Below are 20,148 nucleotides of genomic sequence, written 5' to 3' on the forward strand. Positions count from 1 at the left end.
AGACCGACAGCTAAACTGCTGCTGGCGGACGGGCTGGAGTCACAACGCAGTCACATTGTGTGCTGCCCGACGCGCCAAAGGCAGAGAGGCTACCCCACGTGGCCTTGAACAGACCGCCGGGGCAAGCACTGCTAAGCGAGTGGCCGCACCTGGGAAGGCCGGCACGGCGCACGTGACGGGGTGGGTGGCCAACACCCACACTCACTCACCCACTCTCACTCACACTCATCCACTCTTACCCACTCTCACCCACTCTCACTCACTCACCCACTCCCACCCACCCCCACACTCACCAACCCTCGCCCACTTTCGCCCGTCCCCCACCACCCCTCACCTCCGTCATCCTCATCCTCCGTGGGGGTGGCGAACGCCGAACTCTGCGAGCCCCGTGCCGACAGCGTGAGCGACGGGGACGACGGGACCCCCCCCTCCACCGCCCCCCCACACTCCCGCCAGGCCCCCTCCCGCCCCTCCCGTGGTGGTGGCGGCGGTGGCGGTGGTGGCGGCGCGCTGTCGCTCCGACTCGCTCGTGAGGGCGAGCAGCTCGTAGGGGCAGGCCCGGGCCTCGTCCGGCGTTGTCTCGTCCCGTGGGGGCAGCTGGGAGGGCAGCAGCGGTGACGTCATCATCATCGTCGTCGTCGTCGTCGCCACCGCCGCCGCCGCCGGGGTCATTGGTGAAAGTCATCATCATCATCATCACCATCATCATCACCATCATCACCATCGCCTGGGTCACTGGTATCGTCATCACCGTCATCATTGTCGTCATCACCATCGCCTGGGTCACTGGTATCATCGTCATCGTTGTCGTCATCACCATCACCTGGGTCACTGGTATCATCATCACCATCATCATCACCATCATCATCATCGCCTGGGTCACTGGTATCATCGTCATCGTTGTCGTCATCACCATCGCCTGGGTCACTGGTATCATCATCACCATCATCATCACCGTCATCACCATCGCCTGGGTCACTGGTATCGTCATCACCGTCATCGTTGTCGTCATCACCATCGCCTGGGTCACTGGTATCATCGTCATCGTTGTCGTCATCACCATCACCTGGGTCACTGGTATCATCATCACCATCATCATCACCATCATCATCATCGCCTGGGTCACTGGTATCATCGTCATCGTTGTCGTCATCACCATCGCCTGGGTCACTGGTATCATCATCACCATCATCATCACCATCATCATCATCGCCTGGGTCACTGGTATCATCGTCATCGTTGTCGTCATCACCATCACCTGGGTCACTGGTATCGTCATCGTCGTTGTCGTCATCACCATCATCGCCATCGCCTGGGTCACTGGTATGGCATCACCATCATCATCACCATCATCACCATCATCACCATCGCCTGGGTCACTGTAACATCGTCATCACCATCATCACCATCACCGACCTCGTTGATGCCAGCATCATCAGCATGACTATCGTGATCGCCATCATCGTTGTAATCATCGTCGTCACGGTCATCATCATCATCACCACCGCGTAAGGGTTCGTTCATCGTTATGAGACCCCCCCCCCCCCCGTGTTACAGACGGATGGACAGACGAATGGACTAACTCATCGCACAAACCAAATCCACCTCCCTTTGAAGCGGCCGTGGTGGTCAACCGCTGCTCCCCGCATCTCACACCCACCATCCCCGCTGATTGCGTCCGCGGCTCCAGCACCACTCGCTGGCCCGGAGGGCTTCCAAGCTGAGCCCACGTCTCTCTCGCATGGCCCCCCCACCACCACCACGCTCCCTCCCCACCCCCACCCCCACCCACCCCCCATGCCCCCTCCCCTCCCCCGGCATTCGCGCATTCATCATTCGCGGCTCGTCAGACCAAATTCCTGGCCAGCGCGAACGTTGCGTTCCCGCGCCGACTTGTCGGGGGTTCGGTGGCGGTGCCCGGTCGGCCGGCCTGCTCGTCGGGTAGCCGAGGGTGGCACACGCGGGGGAGGGGGGCAGGGGAGCAGGGGAGGGGAGCAGGGGAGGAGGGGAGCAGGGGAGGGGAGCAGGGGAGCAGGGGAAGGGGGCAGGGGAGGGGAGCAGGGGAGTAGGGGAGCAGGGGAGGGGAGCAGGGGAGCAGGGGAGGGGGGCAGGGGAGCAGGGGAGGGGGGCAGGGCAGGGGAGCAGGGGAGGGGAGCAGGGGAGGGGAGGGGAGCAGGGGAGTAGGGGAGCAGGGGAGGGGAGCAGGGGAGCAGGGGAGGGGGGCAGGGGAGGGGAGCAGGGGAGGGGGGCAGGGGAGCAGGGGAGGGGAGCAGGGGAGGGGAGCAGGGGAGGGGAGCAGGGGAGGGGAGCAGGGGAGCAGGGGAGCAGGGGAGGGGGGCAGGGGAGCAGGGGAGGGGGGCAGGGCAGGGGAGCAGGGGAGGGGAGCAGGGGAGGGGAGGGGAGCAGGGGAGGGGAGGGGAGCAGGGGAGCAGGGGGGCAGGGGAGTAGGGGAGCAGGGGAGCAGGGGAGCAGGGGGGCAGGGGAGTAGGGGAGCAGGGGTGTAGGGGAGCAGGAGAGTAGGGGAGCAGGGGAGCAGGAGAGGGGGGCAGGGGAGTAGGGGAGGGGAGCAGGGGAGGAGGGGAGCAGGGGAGGAAGGGGAGAGGCCTGGGGGGCCCCATCATCGTCTCGTAGACGGCCGTCAGGTCGCCTGCGAGACGGCGGCGAATAAAAATCGATTCCAATTTCATGGCGAGCCGCAGAGCAGCGAGCGGAGTGGCCCCGCGAGCGCGTTCCAGCAGGCGCAGGTCGGGGGTGGGGGGGTGGGGGGTGGGGCCCAGCCACGAGACGTGGCAAAGACAAAGATCCCCCGTATAGCCTTCAATGGACCGTTGGGGGCAAGTGCCTTTAGCTTCAAATCAAGTTTGCCTTTCGGTAGCGGCACCCGTGAAGGATGATAAGGCACGCGAGGTGGGGGGAGGGGGGGGGGGTGGTCAGCACCGTGCCATGCTCGGCCGCCTTTGTATCACCCAGTGGTGACGTTTACCACACACCGCACCAGGTCCTCGTTTTTATGGCCGAGTCGACCTAGGGGAGGAGGCCCAGGACCCGTTCAGATAATCGTCGCTGGTGTTGGCCGTGAGTGGGAATCGAACTCGGCTCTACGCCGGGTTCGTAGTGCAGCGCGCTCACAGCCACAATGCGGCTTTCCAAAGACAAAGATCCCCCGTATAGCCTCCACAGACTGTTGGAGCAAGTGCTGTTAACGAGCACTTATGATGGCCGGCACGGCCAACACTACACCGCACCATGGTACTTATTTGAGGCTGAGTGGACCTAGGTGAGGCCCAGTTCAGAAAATTGTCACAAGCGTTGGCCGCGAGCGGGAATCGAACTCGGATCGTCGAGTTCGTAGTACAGCGCGCTGACCTCTACACCACCGCTCCCCACACAGTGACACGCACGCGCACACAGTGACACGCACACAGTGACACGCACGCGCACACAGTGACACGCACACGCGCACACAGTGACACGCACGCGCACACAGTGACACGCACGCGCGCACACAGTGACACGCGCACAGTGACACGCACGCGCACACAGACGCCTAATACCAGAAACGCCATCAACGTGAGAAAAAAGAATAATAAATTCTCCATCCACTCTCTCTCGCTCTCTCTCGCACCCTCTCAGTCTTCCACACCCCCATCTCAATTCAAAGCCCCCTCCCCGATCCCGCACTCCCCCCCCCCCCTGCTCCACTCTGCCCCCCACCATCCCACTCTTTGCTCCACTCTGCCCCCCCCCCCCCCCCTGCGCCACTCTCTGCTCCACTCCGCTCCCCCCCTCCACCTCTCCAGCGGTGGAGGAGCAGCCTCCGCTGTGAGGTGAGCCCCGGAGAGAGCAATTAAAATGGCACCCCCCCCCCCACCTCCCCCCCCTCCACCCCCACCCCCCCTCCCCCCCACTCCTTCATTGCCCAGCACCTGGGCCCCTCCGGCCTCGCGTAGCGTGGGCCCCCTCGTGGTGAGCCTGGTCTCAGCGTGTGTCGGTCCCAGCGATCTTCACGAACTTGCAGGGGGGGGGGGGGGGGTTGGGCACTTTCGCCGACAAGACCACATCAGGAGCACGTGGGGGCCACCGCGCCATTTGAAGCCATTGGGGGTTTTGACAGCAGCACGACGACGACTATGAGGACGATGATGACGACGATGACGATGATGACGACGATGACGACGATGAGCAATGACGATGATGACGATGATGAGCAATGATGACAATGATGACGATGATGACGATGATGACGATGATGAGCAATGATGACAATGACGACGATGATGACGACGATGATGACGATGATTATGGGGATTTTTTCACTCTTTGTGTGTTGTCTGTGGGGCCCGCACGTCAGGGGTCGAACTAGAGGCCACCGGGGGGGGGGGGGGGGGGTGGGGGCCGCCGGTGGTCCCCGCGGGGCCCATACAATGAAGAAGAAGTAGACGGTCAACGGGTGAGAGCGCGTGCGTGACGAGCGGGTGGCCGACCGACCGAGCGGACGGACGACCGCCGGGGCGAGCCGGCGAGCGAGCTCCGACGACGGGAGGAGAGACTCGCCTGCCGCAGGTGCAGGTGGAAGGTGTCGGTGAAGGCTCGCCGGCCGAAATACCAGAACCGCTCCGTCGCCGGGAACACACGAGCCGGCGCCTCGAACAGGAATCGAACCGGGTCCTGCACCTCGGTGACCACCAGGTCGGCCGCCACCGTCAGGTGAGCCATCTTGTCTGCGGAGAGAGGCACGGGGGAGAGGAGGGCGAGGGGGGGGGAGAGGAGGGCGAGGGGGGGGAGACGGCGTCGTGAGCGCGGCGACGATGATGACGTCAGCATCCGCGGAACGTGAAGGAGCAGCGGCGTCTCCGTCTGCGGAACTTCTGGGAACTCAACCGGAAGTTTGACATCTGAAGACACCGGGGACGTCGAATCGAGGGCCCCCTCCCAAAGCGCGTGCCCCCCACCCACACCCCTCAAAAACGCCCTCACCCCCCAAAGCGCGGAGACCCCCAGCCGTGTACCCTAGCCGGGGACGGACGGCTTTTGGGGTACAGGCGCAGCCCTGCAACTGCCCTGCTCACGCCTGTGGCTGCTGCGGGTCAGAAGGTGCCTCCAACTCCACCAGAGGGAGGCCCCAGAGAGCCCCCTGTGCTCTTGCACGGTGGCCGCTACGCGCTTCTCTGGTAGGCGGGCGGGTTCATCTGTTAATGGGTGAACACGTTAACACTGCCGGGTGAACAAAAGCAGGGGGAAGGGGTAGGGGGATGATTTAAGAAACTTACCCCCGCCCCCCCACATGATTTAAACTGATGCGCTGGGAGATGGTCTGTCGATCTGTCTTATCCATCTGTCAGTCCATCCGTCTGGCTGTCAGCCCATTGGTCCATCCATTCGTCTGTCCTGCTATCCATTTGTCCATCCGTCCGTCCGTCCGTCAGTCCGTCAGTCCATTTGTGTCCGTCCGTTCGTCCGTCCATCCGTCCGTCCCTCCGCCCGTCCGTTCCGTGTGGCCGATTCCGCGATCATGATGATGATGATGATAACCTTCGCTGGCCTCCATTTCATCTCCCGCTGACGACGTGGGTGGGGGGGGGGGCGCAGCGTTCAGCAGCGTGGGACAGCGGTGGGGAGCGTGGGGCAGCTAATAGGCATGGCATCGCCGTCTCTCCCAGTTAGGACGACGCGCCGTGGATACGTCGTGGCAGGCGCGGCAAATGCCGAGTGCGCGTGGATTCTCACGCTTGCGCCGAGGAGCAAAGGGCGCCGATTGGAGTGGCGGAGCGGCTATTTAATTCTTTCTCCCGATTATTTTTTTAAAATTAAGTTTGACGTTGTCTTTGGTCGAGTCTTGTGCCAATGCGGCCCAAGATGGATGGATGGATGATGGCCTGCACTCCCCACTCAACTCTCTTTACCTTGGCCAGAAACGCGCTCTTTGAGAATATTTTGTCTACTGATCCATCGACATTTCGTATTGATTTGTGGCTCGCAGATGGCAGTGAGGCAGGCGTTTCATCAACCAATCAACCAATCACAAGGGAACAACCAGTCATGCAATCACATGCATCGAATTCTAGATTTGAAGCTTTCGTGACTGCAAGGATTCATATTCTTAGGTTTTTTCGGTAAAGTCACGTAGGTAAAAAAATAAAAATTAATAAAAGTAAAATAAAAATAAACCAAACAACCATTAAGCCACCCACAATCATTTAACAAACCCTCCGCCAACGTCGGAGCCACGTCGCGCTAACATTGGAACAACATCGGCATAACGTCGCACCAACGTCGGCCCAACGTTGCACCAACGTCGCACCGACGTCAAACCAAGGTCGACCGAACGTCGCACCAACGTTGGCTCAACGTCAACCAAAATTAGACCACCTGCTCAACTACTGGACATCCGTCTAAAAGAGCTTCACAGCTCATCGGATTCCTCCAGTATAAATATCTTGATTCCGAACGTCGGCCCAACGTCGGGCACCGACAACGTCCGCCAAACGTCGGCTCGGCGTTGGGCGTCACCGTCGCCGCCTCCGCGCCGGCAGTGGCAGCGCGAGTGCACGTACCCTTGGCCGTCTCGTCGTTGAGGCCGTGGAAGGTGGCGAGCGTGGGGTCCCAGCGGGCGGCGATCACGTACGACTTGCTGTCCGAGCTCTTGCCCATGGACTCCTGCGGAGAACGACGCGGCGCCACGTCAGTGCAACGCAACGCGGCGCGACGCGGGGACTTCTCTGACTTAGAAACCTTTGGTTCAACCGCCGCGCAATAGATGGTGGTGGTGGTGGTATCTGCAGAATATTAAGAACCAGTGACATCTACATCTGCAGAACGTGAAGAACCAGTGGCATCTACATCTGCAGAATGTGAAGAACCAGTGGCATCTACGTCTGCAGAATGTGAAGAACCAGTGACATCTACATCTGCAGAACGTGAAGAACCAGTGGCATCTACATTTGCAGAATGTGAAGAACCAGTGGCATCTACATCTGCAGAACATGAAGAACCAGTGGCATCTACATCTGCAGAATGTGAAGAACCAGTGACATCTACATCTGCAGAACGTGAAGAACCAGTGGCATCTACATTTGCAGAATGTGAATAACCAGTGACATCTACATCTGCAGAACGTGAAGAACCAGTGGCATCTACATCTGCAGAATATGAAGAACCAGTGGCATCTACATCTGCAGAACGTGAAGAACCAGCGGCATCTACATCTGCAGAACGTGAAGAACCAGTGGCATCTACATCTGCAGAACGTGAAAAACCAGTGGCATCTACATCTGCAAAACATGAAGAACCAGTGGCATCTACATCTGCAGAACGCGAAGAACCAGTGGCATCTACATCTGCAGAACGTGAAGAACCAGTGGCATCTACATCTGCAGAACGTGAAGAACCAGTGGCATCTACATCTGCAGAATGTGAAGAACCAGTGGCATCTACATCTGCAGAACGTGAAGAACCAGTGGCATCTACATCTACAGAACGTGAAGAACCAGTGGCATCTACATCTGCAGAACGTGAAGAACCAGTGGCATCTACATCTACAGAACGTGAAGAACCAGTGGCATCTACATCTACAGAACGTGAAGAACCAGTTGCATCTACATCTGCAGAACGTGAAGAACCAGTGGCATCTACATCTACAGAACGCGAAGAACCAGTGGCATCTACATCTGCAGAACGTGAACAACCAGTGGCATCTACATCTACAGAACGTGAAGAACCAGTGACATCTACATCTGCAGAATGTGAAAAACCAGTGGCATCTACATCTACAGAACGCGAAGAACCAGTGGCATCTACATCTGCAGAACGTGAAGAACCAGTGGCATCTACATCTACAGAACGTGAAGAACCAGTGGCATCTACATCTGCAGAACGTGAAGAACCAGTGGCATCTACATCTACAGAACGTGAAGAACCAGTGGCATCTACATCTACAGAACGTGAAGAACCAGTTGCATCTACATCTGCAGAACGTGAAGAACCAGTGGCATCTACATCTACAGAACGCGAAGAACCAGTGACATCTACATCTGCAGAACGTGAAGAACCAGTGGCATCTACATCTACAGAACGTGAAGAACCAGTGACATCTACATCTGCAGAATGTGAAAAACCAGTGGCATCTACATCTGCAGAATGCAAAGAACCAGTGGCATCTACATCTGCAAAACGTGAAGAACCAGTGGTATCGACATCTGCAAAACGTGAAGAACCAGTGGCATCTACATCTGCAGAACGCGAAGAACCAGTGGCATCTACATCTGCAGAACGTGAATAACCAGTGGCATCTACATCTGCAAAACGTGAAGAACCAGTGGCATCTACAGCTGCAGAACGTGAAAAACCAGTGGCATCTACATCTGCAAAACGTGAAGAACCAGTGGCATCTACATCTGCAGAACGTGAAGAACCAGTGGCATCTACATCTGCAGAATGTGAAGAACCAGTGGCATCTACATCTTCAGAACGTGCATAACGTGAAGAACCAGTGGCATCTACATCTGCAGAACGTGAAGAACCAGTGGCATCTACATCTGCAGAACGTGAAGAACCAGTGGCATCTACATCTGCAGAACGTGAAGAACCAGTGGCATCTACATCTGCAGAACGTGAAGAACGTGCAGAACCAGTGGCATCTACATCTGCAGAACGTGAAGAACCAGTGGCATCTACATCTACAGAACGTGAAGAACCAGTTGCATCTACTTCTGCAGAACGTGAAAAACCAGTGGCATCTACATCTACAGAACGTGAAGAACCAGTGGCATCTACATCTGCAGAACGTGAAGAACCAGTGGCATCTATATCTGCAGAACGTGAAGAACCAGTGGCATCTACATCTGCAGAACGTGAAGAACCAGTGGCATCTACATCTGCAGAACGTGAAGAACCAGTGGCATCTACATCTACAGAACGTGAAGAACCAGTGGCATCTACATCTGCAGAACGTGAAAAACCAGTGGCATCTACATCTACAGAACGTGAAGAACCAGTGGCATCTACATCTGCAGAACGTGAAGAACCAGTGGCATCTACATCTGCAGAACGTGAAGAACCAGTTGCATCTACATCTGCAGAACGTGAAGAACCAGTGGCATCTACATCTGCAGAACGTGAAGAACCAGTGGCATCTACATCTGCAGAACGTGAAGAACCAGTGGCATCTACATCTGCAGAACGTGAAGAACCAGTGGCATCTACATCTGCAGAACGTGAAGAACCAGTGGCATCTACATCTGCAGAACGTGAAGAACGTGCAGAACCAGTGGCATCTACATCTGCAGAACGTGAAGAACCAGTGGCAACTACATCTGCAGAACGTGAAGAACCAGTGGCATCTACATCTGCAGAACATGAAGAACCAGTGGCATCTACATCTACAGAACGTGAAGAACCAGTGGAATCTACATCTGCAGAACATGAAGAACCAGTGGCATCTACATCTACAGAGCGTGAAGAACCAGTGGCATCTACACCTGCAGAACGTGAAGAACGTGAAGAACCAGTGGCATCTACATCTTCAGAACGTGAAGAACCAGTTGCATCTACATCTGCAGAACGTGAAGAACCAGTTGCATCTACATCTACAGGAGATTATACAACTTTCAAAGCTATTCCTCGTGTTAGACTCACATAGTGACAACAACAACACGACATCAACACAACAACACAACAACACAACAACACAACAACACAACAACACAACGACAGCGACGCCACTGCGTACAGGTGACGCGACGAGTCCCGTCCGTGTCGTTACTTTGCTCAACCTCATCAACGTGATGCGCGCACGCGCTAGCGAGAGTTATCGCACCCCCACGTCACGGACTGAGCCACGGCAACCCCCAGGCAACTCCGAGTGGAGTCCGGGAGCCGCCGGTAGCGCAAGCCGGTGGGACGCCCGGCCGGGCCCGGCCCAGCCCGGTCGGCGCAGCAACAAACCGCAGGGCCCGGGGAAAAACGCGCAGCGGTAGCTGTACGGGAAAAATAAAAAACCGTGAGATTTTTTTTTGCTTGACCGCGTAAGGCCCAATAATTTGGCACGTAGCTTCAATCGTTCCCCTGCCGCCCTTCACCGCAAAAAAACCTCCGTCCCAATTGTTCGAGAAATTGCCCCCGACACGGGGGAAAAAAAGCGAAGAGTCAGAGGGCGACTAATTGGGAGTTCAGGCATCGGCGAGGAGAGCGGGGAGATCAAACGAAGGCAAGAGCAGAAACAAGAGGCAAGTGGTGCAGGAGAGATGCGCTGGGGTTATTTATTAAATTTCTTCCCCCGCACCCCCACCCACAAAGCCCCCCAGCCCCCCACTTCTTCTCCTTCATCTTCCAAGAAGCGACCGATTTTTCCAGGACGGATCAAAGACACACGACGAAAATGAGGCCACGTGGCTTTCGGAGGTCACAAACGCTGAGCGAGTGCCGAGGCCGTCACTGCCGAGATCCTGGGTTCGAGTCCGGGTTTCAGCCCCAAACTGCAGTGAATTGGTGTAGAGACCCATAGACTCGCATAGAGACCCGTAGACTCCCATAAAGACACCATAGACTCACGTAGAGACTCATAGACTCGCAAAGCGACCCACAGGTTCACATAGAGGCTGACATATTTGCAGACTCACATCGAGACCAATAGATTCACGTAGAGACTCATAGACTCACAAAGAGATCCATGAACTCACATAGAGACCAATAGACTCGCATAGAGGCTCAGACTCGTATAGAGACTCACAGACTCACATAGAGACCCATAGACTCACATAGAGACTCACATAGAGACTCACATAGAGACCCATAGACTCACATAAAGACCCATAGACTCACAGAGACTCACAGACTCCCGTAGAGACCCATAGACTCACATAAAGACTGGCATACTCACGAAGAGACCCCTAGACTCACATAGAGACTCACAGACTCACATAAAGACCCATAGACTCACATAGAGACTCACAGACTCACATAAAGACCCATAGACTCACATAGAGACTCATAGACTCACATATAGACCCATAGACTCACATAGAGACTCACAGACTCACATAAAGACCCATAGACTCACATAGAGACTCACAGACTCACATAAAGACCCATAGACTCACATAGAGACTCATAGACTCACATATAGACCCATAGACTCACATAGAGACTCACAGACTCACATAAAGACCCATAGACTCACATAGAGACTCATAGACTCACATATAGACCCATAGACTCACATAGAGACTAACAGACTCACGTAGAGACTAATGGACTCGCGATTGACTGGGTTGTGATTAGAACCGGGTTCGAGGGAGCCGACCGCCTCGCCACCGCCACCGCCAGCGATGCGATCGGGGTTGCAAAACAGCGGCAGGGTGGAAAAATAACGTTCAGTAATAAATAAACGTAAATCACGTTCACAAAGAAATAAAAACTCAAAACAAAAACAAAACCCCCATTGATCGGAGGCTCATCGACGCGTGTGGCGCCCCGGTTTCCTAGAAAAATATCGGTCGGGGAGGGTGGGGTTCCCGTAACGTGATGAGGAGAGAGGGCTCAGATTCATCAGCAGAGGGAAAAACAGAAGGGCCTGGAGAAAAATCCACGTGACCATTGTGGAGAGAGAGAGACACGCAAACTCCAAGTAGACAGCAGCAGGCGTCAGGGTCGGGATCGAACCCACGACCTCCGGCATACCAGGCGAGGTAGTTAACATCTCCTAGCTACCGTGATGATGATGAGAGAGAGAAAGACACGCAAACTCCAAATATACAGCAGGCGTCAGGGTACGAGATCGAACCCACGACCTCCTGTATACCAGGCGAGGTAGTTAACATCTCCTAGCCACCGTGATGATGATGAGAGAGAGAGACACGCAAACTCAAAATATACAGCAGGCGTCAGGGTACGGGATCGAACCCACGACCTCCGGCATACCAGGCGAGGTAGTTAACATCTCCTAGCCACCGTGATGATGAAGATGAGAGAGAGACACGCAAACTCCAAATATACAGCAGCAGGCGTTAGGGTCGGGATCGAACCCACGACCTCCTGTATACCAGGCGAGGTAGTTAACATCTCATAGCCACCGTGCTTCTCGGGCAAGGGACACAGCCACACCGTTGTTTTTGTTTCCACTGGCACATGTGAGCCGTGCCACGATGGGCACGGCTCATCGTGTTTTTGTTCCACTGCCGTTTTGCCGAGCCGAGCCGGACCAAGCCGTGCTGCGCTGCTTGCCTCGCGAGACGACGTCGTCTGAATCTGGCTCGGGGCCAAGCAAGGCCAGGCACCGGGGTGCAGAGGTCGCAACCGGGTACCCGATACCCGTACCCGGCTACCCGGCCGGGTACGGGTAGCCGTTTGCGACCCTGGTGCGGCCGGGTACGGGTACGGGTAGGCCGTGAGTCACTGGTGAGTAACCGTTTGTCACTCATTTCGGGTAGGGTACGGGTAGGGAACGGGTACCCGTACCCAGCCGGGTACGGGTACCCATTTGCGACCCTGGTGCGGCCGGGTACGGGTACGGGTAAGGAATCAAAACCCGTTTGCGACCTCTGCCGGGGTGTTTAAATTGCCAACGGCCAGGACACTTGAACGTGTGACGCAGACACGCGTGTGCGTGCCTACACGTGTCAAGATCGGCCTCCGTGGAGGAGGAAGCTCGTGAAGGACGCTGCTGCCCACTGGGCGGTTGGGAGGCGGTCGCCCCTCCAGCAACAGCGGAGGGCAGAGGAGCGTCGCTCACAACAACGAGCGGAGCGCCGGGCGGATAAAACGCAGCGAGTTGGCACAGTGAGCGGCACGGGTGGTGCATTTGTCAGTCATCTCAGTCAGCCAACCCATGGTACCTGGGGTCTGTCCCGCGACCTCCTGCCAGGAAACCTTCCTAACTTCACTTAACCTCAAGGTGCACCTAGTCTGGCACAAGCGGTGGTGGAGTAGTGTAGTGGTAGTGGCGTGGTTCGTGCGTTGTGCTACAAACCCCGGCAGTTCCTGCTCATGGCCAACACTGGTGACGATTATCTGAGCCGTTCCTGGGCCTCCCCTAGGTCGACTCAGCCTCTTAATGAGTACCTGGTGTGGTGTGTAAACATCGCCACTGGGGAGACAAAGGCGGCCGGGTGTGGTGCTGGCCACCCACCCCCTCGCGTGCCGTGGCCGACCTTCATAGGTGTTAATAGCACTTGCCCCAAAAGTATGTTAAGGCTATGCGGGGGATCTTTGTCTTTGCTGTTGTGTGTATGAATACATGTGTGTACGTGTGCCCCAGAGGTCTGTTAAAGGCTTTGAGCAGAATCTCTGCCTTTGTATTATGTATGCACGCATGTATTATGCATGTAACTTGACCAGGTGATTGTGAATGTGTGCGTGTACGTGTGCATTTTACGATTGGTGGCGCAACAGTTAGCGCGCTGCGCTCAGAATTCCGGCGACCCGAGTTCGATTCCCGCTCACGGCCACCAACACCGGTAACGATTATCTGCACCTGTCCTGGGGCCTCCCCCTAGGTCGACTCGGCCTCAAATGATTACCCGGTGCGGTGTGTAAACATCGCCACTGGGGATACAAAGGCGGTCGGGCGTGGTGTTGGCCACCCACCCACTCGTGTGCCGTGGCCGGCCTTCATAGGTGCTCGCTAACAGCACTTGCCCCAACAGTCTGTTACACGGGGGAATCTTTGTCTTTGTGTATCCCGTACGTATTTTTGAACTTCTTTCACACTGTACGTAGCCCAGCGTGCTAATCGTACACACGGGCACACGATTAGAGACAAAGATCCACCCAGATGGTGTTGAACAGTCGACCTCGCACACGGGCACACGATGAGAGACAAGGATCCACCCAGATGGTGTTGAACAGTCGACCTCGCACACGGGCACATGATGAGAGACAAGGATCCACCCAGATGGAATTGAACAGTCGACCTCGCACACGGGCACACGATTAGAGACAAAGATCCACCCAGATGGTGTTGAACAGTCGACCTCGCACACGGGCACACGATGAGAGACAAGGATCCACCCAGATGGTGTTGAACAGTCGACCTCGCACACGGGCACACGACTAGAGACAAACATCCACCCAGATGGAATTGAACAGTCGACCTCGCACACGGGCACACGATTAGAGACACAGATCCACCCAGATGGTGTTGAACAGTCGACCTCGCACACGGACACACGATGAGAGACAAAGATCCACCCAGATGGTGTTGAACAGTCGACCTCGCACACGGGCACACGATGAGAGACACAGATCCACCCAGATGGTATTGAACAGTCGACCTCGCACACGGACACACGATTAGAGACAAAGTTCCACCCAGATGGTGTTGAACAGTCGACCTCGCACACGGGCACACGATGAGAGACACAGATCCACCCAGATAGTGTTGAACAGTCGACCTCGCACACGGGCACACGATGAGAGACACAGATCCACCCAGATAGTGTTGAACAGTCGACCTCGCACACGGGCACACTACTAGAGACAAACATCCACCCAGATGGTGTTGAACAGTCGACCTCGGGGAGGCCCGTTACCGGGTCGCCGAGGTTCTTGGCACCTCACACCAACTGCACGGACGCACATGCACACACACACACGCACACACGCACGCACGCACGCGCGCGCGCGCATACACGCATGCATTATGCACGTATTATGCATGCGTTGCGGCAGGTGGTGCGGGCAGCTGGCATTTATGAGGACCCTGGACCTGTGCGATCCGTCCGTCCCTGGAACGCACGCATGGATCGCTTCGGCTCCTGTCTGCTCCACGCCGACGCCAGCGTTGTTGGGCTCCCTCGCCCCCCCCCACCCCCACCCCACCCCACCCCGGCTGCACACACGCCGAGCAGGAGCCGGGTTGCACACACACCGAGTGCTGCTCTTGGTAGGAGGGGGCCGTTGACTTTTGCTGCGACTCTTAAAAAATTGAAACTGCTCAAATGAAAAATGCAAATAGTCCCCCCTGGTCAAAAGCGTGCATGCGTGCGCATGTGTGCATGTGGGTGTGTGAGGGTGCGTGCGTGCGCATGTGTGCATGTGGGTGTGTGAGTGTGCGTGCGTGCGCATGTGTGCATGTGGGTGTGTAAGTGTGCGTGCGTGCGCATGTGTGCATGTGGGTGTGTGAGTGTGCGTGCGTGCGCATGTGTGCATGTGGGTGTGTGAGTGTGCGTGCGTGCGTATGTGTGCATGTGGGTGTGTGAGGGTGCGTGCGTGCGCATGTGTGCATGTGGGTGTGTGAGTGTGCGTGCGTGCGCATGTGTGCATGTGTGCATGTGGGTGTGTGAGGGTGCGTGCGTGCGCGTGTGTGCATGTGGGTGTGTGAGTGTGCGTGCGTGTGCGTGTGTGCATATGGGTGTGTGAGTGTGCGTGCGTGCGCATGTGTGCATGTGGGTGTGTGAGGGTGCGTGCGTGCGCATGTGTGCATGTGGGTGTGTGAGGGTGCGTGCGGGTGCATGTGTGCATGTGGGTGTGTGAGTGTGCGTGCGTGCGCATGTGTGCATGTGGGTGTGTGAGGGTGCGTGCGTGCGCATGTGTGCATGTGCATGTGTGCATGTGGGTGTGTGAGTGTGTGTGCGGGCGCATGTGTGCATGTGGGTGTGTGAGTGTGCGTGCGTGCGCATGTGTGCATGTGGGTGTGTGAGGGTGCGTGCGTGCGTGCGCATGTGTGCATGTGCATGTGTGCATGTGGGTGTGTGAGTGTGCGTGCGTGCGCATGTGTGCATGTGGGTGTGTGAGGGTGCGTGCGTGCGTGCGCATGTGTGCATGTGGGTGTGTGAGTGTGCGTGTGGGTGCATGTGTGCATGTGTGCATGTGCGCGTGTGTGCATGTCCGCGTGTGTACGTGTGATTGCGTGCGTGCGTCTGTGTGGGGAGCGGTGGTGTAGCGGGTAGCGCTACGCTGCGCTACGAACCCAGCGACCCGAATTCGATTCCTGCTCACGGCCAACACTGGTGACGATTATCTGAACCGGTTCTGGGCCTCCCGTAGGTCGACTCAGCCTCAAATGAGTACCTGGTGCAGTGTGTAAACATCACCACTGGGGAGACAAGGCGGCCGGGCGTGGTGCTGGCCACCCACCCCCTCATGTGCCACCGTGCCGGCCTTCATAGGTGCTGGTGCTCGCTAAACAGCACTTGCCCCAACATTCCGTTCAGGCTATACAGGGAACCTTTAGTCTTTGTACATGTGAGTGAGTGTGCGTGTGCGCGCGTGTGTGCATCTCTTTCTCGCTCGCCGTTCGAACGAATTTTTCAAACTTCCAGGCGCAACGTTTTTCGCGAGTCCACGTTTTTTTCGTGTTGCGGGTTTTTCTTTTCTTCTTTAGCCCCCCCACCCCTCCCCACCCACCGACCCATCAACGTTGGGCTGCGGACGTACCATGTTCAGGAGGTGAAGGTCTCCCGGTTGAACTCCACACCCAGGGCCAAGAAAGACGCCAAAACACCTGGGCAGGTGGGGTCAGGGTCGGTGGGGTCAAGGTAGGGGTCAGGGTGAGTGGGGTCAAGGGTTGGCAGACACAAGAAAAGAGATCATTTTACCAGTTTGTATTTCTTTAGATGACAACAGCAAAAGGTCAAAAGGTCATCGCGGAGATTGCCACTGGTTGGTTAACGTAACATAAACTCTCCGCCTGATGAAGACCGCTTGTGTTGCGATCGAAACGTCGTGGTTTTTTGTTTGCTTTTATTTTTATTTTATTTATTTAAAAAATGTAAAATATAAATTACTTATTTTTTATTTTATCTACGTGACTTCACCGAAAGAACCAAAAACATGAATTCCTGCAGTCACGAAAGTTTCAAGTCAAAAATGTAACAGAGACGTTCGAACTTCAGAGGCTGCACTAGCGGCGAGGCCCACGTGACGAGACGGAGACTCGTTCGCGGTCTCTGGCAGAGCACACGGAAGTGGATGTCACAGAGCTACCGCTGAGATCCCTTCACGTGACCTCTGGTGACGTCGGGTCCACGCGGTACAGGGCAGCATTGTCCCAATCGCACTGCGTAGGACATTGGGCACCACGGTGGCTAAGAGATGTTAACTACCTCGCCTGGTCTGCAGGCGGTCGTGGGTTCGATCCCAACCCTGATGCCTGCTGTATATTTGGGGTTTGCGTGTCTCTCTCTCTCATCATCATCATCACGGTGGCTAGGAGATGTTAACTATCTCGCCTGGTATACAGGAGGTCGTGGGTTCGATCCAAACCATGACGCCTGCTGTATATTTGGAGTTTGTGTGTCTCTCTCTCTCATCATCATCACGGTGGCTAGAAGATGTTAACTACCTCGCCTGGTATACAGGAGGTCGTGGGTTCGATCCCGACCCTGACGCATGCTGTATTATTTGGAGTTTGCGTGTCTCTAGCTCTCTCCTGGTGGCTGCGTAGATTTTTCTCCGGGTTCTCCGGTTTTCCCTGCATTTTATATAACATTTGGGTGCTGATATCCATTTCCACACGACGATAAGCCACTTCGTTGAGCTATCGTTTGTGATAGCCAGATTGCTTCTGAAAAAGAGCTACATAGCTCAGTGGGGCCTTAACTGGTAAAACAAAGAGTTGAATAGTTGCATTGAGAGTCATCGTGTCACGGCCAAATCGATGTTTAATTCTCAGAATTGAAATTCAGCCAAATTAAGTAAATACAGCGTCCAATTTCAAGGGATGGGTTTGTTTTGTGTCAATTCATTTGGTGACCTGCCTGAGAACCCAGTCGCATCACAGTCCAGTCTATGCGACTCCATGGGTCTCTGTGTGAGTCTATGGGTCTCTGTGTGAGTCTATGGGTCTCTGTGTGAGTCTATGGGTCTCTGTGTGAGTCTATGGGTCCCTGTGTGAGTCTATGGGTCTCTGTGTGAGTCTATGGGTCTCTGTGTGAGTCTATGGGTCTCTGTGTGAGTCTATGGGTCTCTGTGCGAGTCTATGGGTCTCTGTGTGAGTCTATGGGTCTCTGTGTGAGTCTATGGGTCGCTGTGTGAGTCTATGGGTCTCTGTGTGAGTCTATGGGTCTCTGTGCGAGTATATGGGTCTCTGTGTGAGTCTATGGGTCCCTGTGTGAGTCTATGGGTCTCTGTGTGAGTCCATGGGTCTCTGTGTGAGTCTATGGGTCTCTGTGCGAGTCTATGGGTCTCTGTGCGAGTCTATGGGTCTCTGTGCGAGTCTATGGGTCTCTGTGTGAGTCCATGGGTCCCTGTGTGAGTCTATGGGTCTCTGTACGAGTCCATGGGTCTCTGTGTGAGTCCATGGGTCCCTGTGTGAGTCTATGGGTCTCTGTGCGAGTCTATGGGTCTCTGTGTGAGTCCATGGGTCTCTGTGTGAGTCCATGGGTCCCTGTGTGAGTCTATGGGTCTCTGTGTAAGTCTATGGGTCTCTGTGTCAGTCCATGGGTCTCTGTGCGAATCTATGGGTCTCTGTGCGAGTCCATGAGTCTATCTGCGAGTCCGTGGGTCTCTGTGTGAGGTCTTGAGGGGTGGCGGTTGCAGTGGGGGGGGAGGGGGAGGGGGGGAGGCCTCCAATGAAAAAAAAAATCGTCTGGATCGCGGAACGCCGCTAAAGTAGCCTGGGCAAGAAATATAATTACAGTCGTCAGGAGGAAAATAGAATGCATTATTGAACGCAAGAAAGAACTGAAGGAAGAGTGATTTAGAACGTACAGTCACAACGCTGCGAGCAAGCGGACCGAATTTCGTTAAATATTTACGGCAGAATTTGAAACGTATTTTTTTTCTTCTTCACACACATGTACACACACACACACACGTGTGTACGTGTGCGTGTGTGTACATATGTGTACACGGATTTGCATTTAGCCACAAAGTTCTTCTGGGAGAGGAATTCCAACCCACAAAGTCGGCAGGCGGCGTCGGTTTCAATCGCGGGCGTTAATCCTCGGGGGTGAGCGAACCCATCGCCATGAGGACTGCCAAGCGCACGTCAACACAAAGACAAAGATCCCCCAGTAGAGCATTGACAGACTGTTGGGGCAAGTGCCGTGCTAGCGAGTAGCGCCTATGAAGGCCGGCACGGCACACGAGAGGGTAGTCAGCGTGGTCTCTGTGGGTCTCTTTAGTCTCCCTGAGTCTCCATGTCTCTGGGTTTACTCTGTGGTTCAAAGTTTGGGTTGCATAACCACAATTGCGCGAATGTGTTCTTGTTTTTAAAATACCTCCCTATCTCTATGGGTCTCTATGCATCTCTATGGGTCTCTATGCATCTCTATGGGTCTCTATGCATCTCTATGAGTCTCTATGCATCTCTATGGGTCTCTGTGTATCTCTATGGGTCTCTATGCATCTCTATGGGTCCATGTGTATCTCTATGGGTATCTATGCATCTATATGTGTCTCTGTATATCTCTATGAGTCTCTGTGTATCTCTATGAGTCTCTGTGTATCTCTATGAGTCTCTGTGTATCTCTATGAGTCTCTGTGTATCTCTATGAGTCTCTGTGTATCTCTATGAGTCTTTGTGTGTCTCTATGGGTCTCTATGCATCTCTATGAATCTCTGTGTATCTATATGGTGATCTATGTATCTCTATGAGTCTCTGTGTGTCTATGGGTCTCTATGCATCTATATGAGTCTCTGTGTATCTCTATAGGTCTCTATGCATCTCTATGAGTCTCTGTGTATCTCTATGGGTATCTATGCATCTCTATGAGTCTCTGTGTATCTCTATGGGTCTCTATGCATCTCTATGAGTCTCTGTGTATCTCTATGGGTCTCTATGCATTTGTATGAGTCTCTGTGTATCTCTATGAGTCTCTGTGTATCTCTACGGGTATCTATGCATCTCTACGAGTCTCTATGTATCTCCATGGGTCTCTGTGTATCTATATGGGTCTCTATGCATCTCTATGGGTCTCTGCGAGTGTCTGCGAGTCTCGACGTATCTCTAAGGGTCTCTGTATCTCTATGAGTCTCTGTGCGTCTCTACGGGTTTAAAGTTCGGCCTAGAGTGTGGAATGCGTGGACAAAAATCACACTGCTATACTGTGGCTTGTTTACAATGAATCTCTGTATATGGGTATCTGTGTGTCTCTACGGGTCTCTATGTATTGATGAGTCTCTATGCATCTCTATGGGTCTCTATGAGTATCTGTGGGTCTCTAAGTATATCTACGGGTCTCTGTATCTCTGAGTCTCTGTGTATCTTCT

At 54.9% G+C, this 20,148-nt stretch overlaps 1 protein-coding gene across 1 annotated transcript in view; it reads right to left on the reverse strand.

Annotated features, from left to right (window-relative positions):
* Positions 1–450: 450 nt before the first annotated feature.
* The window catches only part of LOC144948354 (rab GTPase-activating protein 1-like), a gene marked incomplete at its 3' end in the record, with an annotated part of 46,958 nt that continues 27,260 nt past the window's right edge, over positions 451–20,148 (reverse strand). The window contains exons 8-11 of the mRNA XM_078877782.1: positions 16,372–16,438; positions 6,555–6,657; positions 4,555–4,721; positions 451–597 (exon numbers count right to left, since the gene is read on the reverse strand). Of these exons, the coding sequence (XP_078733908.1) occupies positions 451–597; positions 4,555–4,721; positions 6,555–6,657; positions 16,372–16,438 (484 nt within the window). The remainder of the gene's footprint in view (positions 598–4,554; positions 4,722–6,554; positions 6,658–16,371; positions 16,439–20,148) is intronic.

Source organism: Lampetra fluviatilis, chromosome 49 (genome assembly GCF_964198595.1).
Source record: "Lampetra fluviatilis chromosome 49, kcLamFluv1.1, whole genome shotgun sequence".
In the NCBI taxonomy this organism is placed as follows: domain Eukaryota; kingdom Metazoa; phylum Chordata; class Hyperoartia; order Petromyzontiformes; family Petromyzontidae; genus Lampetra; species Lampetra fluviatilis.